This window comes from Myotis brandtii, unplaced genomic scaffold (assembly GCF_000412655.1).
Source record: "Myotis brandtii unplaced genomic scaffold, ASM41265v1 scaffold627, whole genome shotgun sequence".
Classification (NCBI taxonomy): domain Eukaryota; kingdom Metazoa; phylum Chordata; class Mammalia; order Chiroptera; family Vespertilionidae; genus Myotis; species Myotis brandtii.
In genome coordinates, this window is record NW_005370397.1 from 1,746,017 (window position 1) to 1,749,934 (window position 3,918).

The following is a 3,918-nucleotide window of genomic DNA, read 5'->3' on the forward strand; positions in this document are numbered from 1 at the left end:
GGGAAGAGACTGGACAAAAATCGTGCACCTATGGATGAGGACAGTGGGTGGGGAGTGAGGGCGGAGGGTGGGGTGGGAGCTGGAAGGAGGGGAGTTATGGGGGAAAAAAAGAGGAACAAATGTAATAATCAGAACAATAAAGATTTAATTAAAAAAAAAAAAAAAGAAATTCCCTGCTTCATTACAATGCTAGATATCAAGGAACAATAAAAAAGAAAAAAAAAAAAGAGAAAAGATCCTAGGATTAGATCTAGAACACTGGACAAGGAGCTGGGGGATAACATATGTAAACACATTTTGACAAGATGAAGGTAAAAGATCACTGTTACCAGTCATCATACGCTTAGTTTTGTGGTTTCTCAGCTAGTAATTTATCAGAGAGGGTGGAGGCAATTTAAAGACAGATTATCTATTAGTAGAAAAAAGTAACGTTTATAGTTGCATTGAAGGAGCCAGAGAATTAAAATTAATAAATCTAAGAACTAAAAAGCATTTGATGGAATAACAGCAAAAGGGACTAAGAAATAAAATTTAAAAACTAAGAAAGTAAACCCAAGAATGTGAAGGCATTTTTCAAAGAATACAGGCCAATTGATAAGGATCACAAAGAGCCTTTCAGGACAACAATATAATAACTGTTAACCTTGAGTATAGAGCCATTTAAGCACAAAGGGTAAATTCAGCAAATTCTATTAAGAAGATGTAAAAGTAAAGAAAGCATTTTGGAAAGATATCCATAAAAAGAAAAAGAGGGAAATAAAGGCTTAAATCATCAATCATTCAGAAATATCAGTTATAAATAGCTATTTCTCCCTGCTACTTAAAAATAATAACTTCCTAGCTTCACTAGGAATGCTAGGTATGGAATACTCACCTTCACGACAACAGGTGTTTCAAGTAAATGTAATTCTGAAGCCCTGGAGGTATTTTGATGTGATCCTTTTATTGGTGAACTTACTGACAATGAAGTAGGTGTTAGGTACAAAGGATATCTGGTGGGGGTTTGCTGAATAAACCCCAAACACTGAGAAAGCTGGGGAACAGGATGCACAACCAAATCCAGCAATCTGTAATCAGAGTACATACATGAGTACAAAAACCCTGTAACTTGTTTATTGGGATATACTAAGGAAACGACAGAATTTAGTAACCCATTTAATTACTCAGGCTCTTACATTCACTGGTAAATATGATAAACTGCATTAAATATAAATTCAGTCAAGTACATTAACGATGCATGCTTAAAATGTCAGAGTATTGATTCAGTAGCAAAATAAGAGAATTAAGAATTCTAGATAATCGATCTAAAAAAAGGGAGTTCTAGTCCTCCTCCCTTCCTTTTTACCAGTGTTTACTAAGCCCCCACTATTTGCCAGGTATTTATTTTTTCAAATGAGGACGAACTGCTAATGATTTAAAATATTAAAATATTAAAAAAAATATAGGGCAATACTTCCCCAGCAATCTATTTGCTACAATTCATTTCACCTACTTATAATGTACATAATGAATACTGGCTTATTCTACCTTTATGGTTCTCATCACAATAAAGACTAGACTGACCAACAAAAAAAGTTAATGTTTTTAAATTAATGAAATTAGTGACAAAAATGGAATCCGAGCACTTTTCTATCATGCCCTGGACCCAGTTCATATTAAATGATAAAACTGATCTCATTGATGACTTGTATGAAGCAGGCAGAGTCCAAATAGCATAAACACTTAAATAAATAATTGAAACATGAAAGTAAAATTTTCAGGTTAAAGCAATTTTTGTTGGGCAGCACTCCTCCTTTTAGGGTTATACATAACCTTTATTTCATGGTCATATTTCCTAGCAATAAAAACTATACCGTTTCACTCTCCCAAGTGCCTGTTGCTCCACAGAGAACCACTGGAAAGGGCAGCACGTTTTGGTGCCCAGAAATGAACAGGACCAGCTGCTCCGCCTCTCCTGTCTCCTCTCACACGTGCTCTTCACTATGGAGGGCAGACCAACAGAGGCAGCAGGTGCTCGGGACCTACCACCCACTGCGGGCGTACTTAGAAGAAACATTGTTCTTTTTTTTTTCTTTTCTGTTTTTTTTTTGTGTGTTTTTTAAAAAAAATATGTTTATTGCATTCAAGGGGGGGGGGGGGGGGGGGGGGGAGAGAAAGACAGACATCCATGAAGAGAATCACTGATTGGCTGCCTCCTGCATGGCCCCTACTGGGGATGAGCCCACACCCGGGCATGTGCCCTGACCGGAATCGAACCTGGGACCCTTTGGTCTGCAGGCTGATGCTCTATCCAGTGAGCCAAACCAGCCAGGGCAAGCAGCATTTTTCTTAATACATGGTCTCTCTACTTGTTATTTTATACTAACACAGCTTTGAGATTTCCATTAAACAACAATATGCAAATCAGGTTGCTTGACATTTTTTTCTCCACTGTTCTAATTATTTTCCTTTTTTACTTCATTTGTATTCAAATTCTGTATCTGTAAACTATTTATTCACTTTTACATTGAGCTACCCCCAAATAAATTTTTTGTTAATCCTCACCCGAGGGTATTTTTTCCATTGTTTTTTGGAGAGTGGAAGGAAGGGATGGAGGGAGAGGGAGAAACAGCAACTGGTTGTATCCCACACACCCCAACCGGGGTGAAGAAAGAACCTGCAATGAAGGTACGTGCCCTTGACCATTGACACACTGGACAGGGCCCAAATAGATATTTTGTAAAATGCTTTGCACTGTGCTAACACTTATGTTTTAGGTGCCTATTTAGGAATGATTGCTTTTCAAAAGCAGGGCTTATGCGACAAATGGCACCAGCGCCTGCCTAAGTAAAAGTCAAATTCATATACTACCAAGAGTTATACTAAAAAAACACGCTCCAGTTATACTATAACACTATCAAAAAAACTATTTTTTAATTAAGTTTTCTAAAGAAAATGTTAATTATTGCATTAAGTCTTAGGATTTCCTCAACTTTTTGACCACGAACCAAATAAGTAATGCATTTTAGGTCATACACAAAATATAAATTACATAAAATAACACTTAGCAACCAATCTCTCACATCAATGTTTCTCTCTGTCTCTCGCCCTCCCTTTAACTCTTTCTAAAAATTAATGGAAAAGTATCTTTGGATGAGGATTAACAAAAGGAAAAAGAAAAGATTTAATAAATTCTTACCTAGAAACTTTTTGTGATGCTTTTAAAATTGGTGTTCCAACAAATGCCCCAGGCAGCTCTGGATCTGGGAGAGAACACACTACAGGAGATGGTCCTTCTATTCTAGGACTACAAAGAAAACAAAAATGTAGCGTTTGATTATGTATCACAAGGAACATTAAATTAAAAATGCTGTAAAAAGATAGGATTAGATGGGAGAGGATGGCTTTTGTTTTTTACTCTGTACATTTCTGTTTATTTACAAACTAGTGTCCTGGTGCATGGATTTGTGCACATTGAAAGGAAATTAATTAGAAGAAATATTTTAATGTTGCTATTTGCCCTCTCTCTATAATAGAAGTGTCAACCAAATTCACGATCAACAATGACAGATGGAAACACACGTGCGATTGGCGCCAGCGAGAGCTTTATATGTATCACGCATGTGAGTCATCTTAGCCTTTCATAGATATAGAATAAACTTGCTTAATTAGGCCTGCTTTCTGATTTAGCTAAACTTTGTCCAGCCCAGTGAGGCACCCCAACTTCTCTTTCAGATAATTGTCAGCAACACAGCAGTAACTACCAACATGAAGCAGATTATGACTGTAGATCACGCAGGGAGAACAAAGGGTAAAATATTTAACTGTAGCCGTGTTTGACTATATTCTGTGCAGTGAGAAAACCTGAAGTCATTTTCAAGGTCCACCATTTCTTACTTCTTTTCAGTCAGGTCAAGTTTCTAAGCTTTCTAAATCTCC

The 3,918-nt window shown here is 36.9% G+C and overlaps 1 protein-coding gene across 1 annotated transcript in view; it reads right to left on the reverse strand.

Annotated features, from left to right (window-relative positions):
* Positions 1–3,918, reverse strand: part of AHCTF1 (AT hook containing transcription factor 1) — a 61,300-nt gene that overhangs the window by 21,529 nt on the left and 35,853 nt on the right. Inside the window, exons 26-27 of the mRNA XM_014528255.1 lie at positions 3,179–3,286; positions 875–1,067 (exon numbers count right to left, since the gene is read on the reverse strand). Coding sequence (XP_014383741.1) covers positions 875–1,067; positions 3,179–3,286 — 301 coding nt within the window. The remainder of the gene's footprint in view (positions 1–874; positions 1,068–3,178; positions 3,287–3,918) is intronic.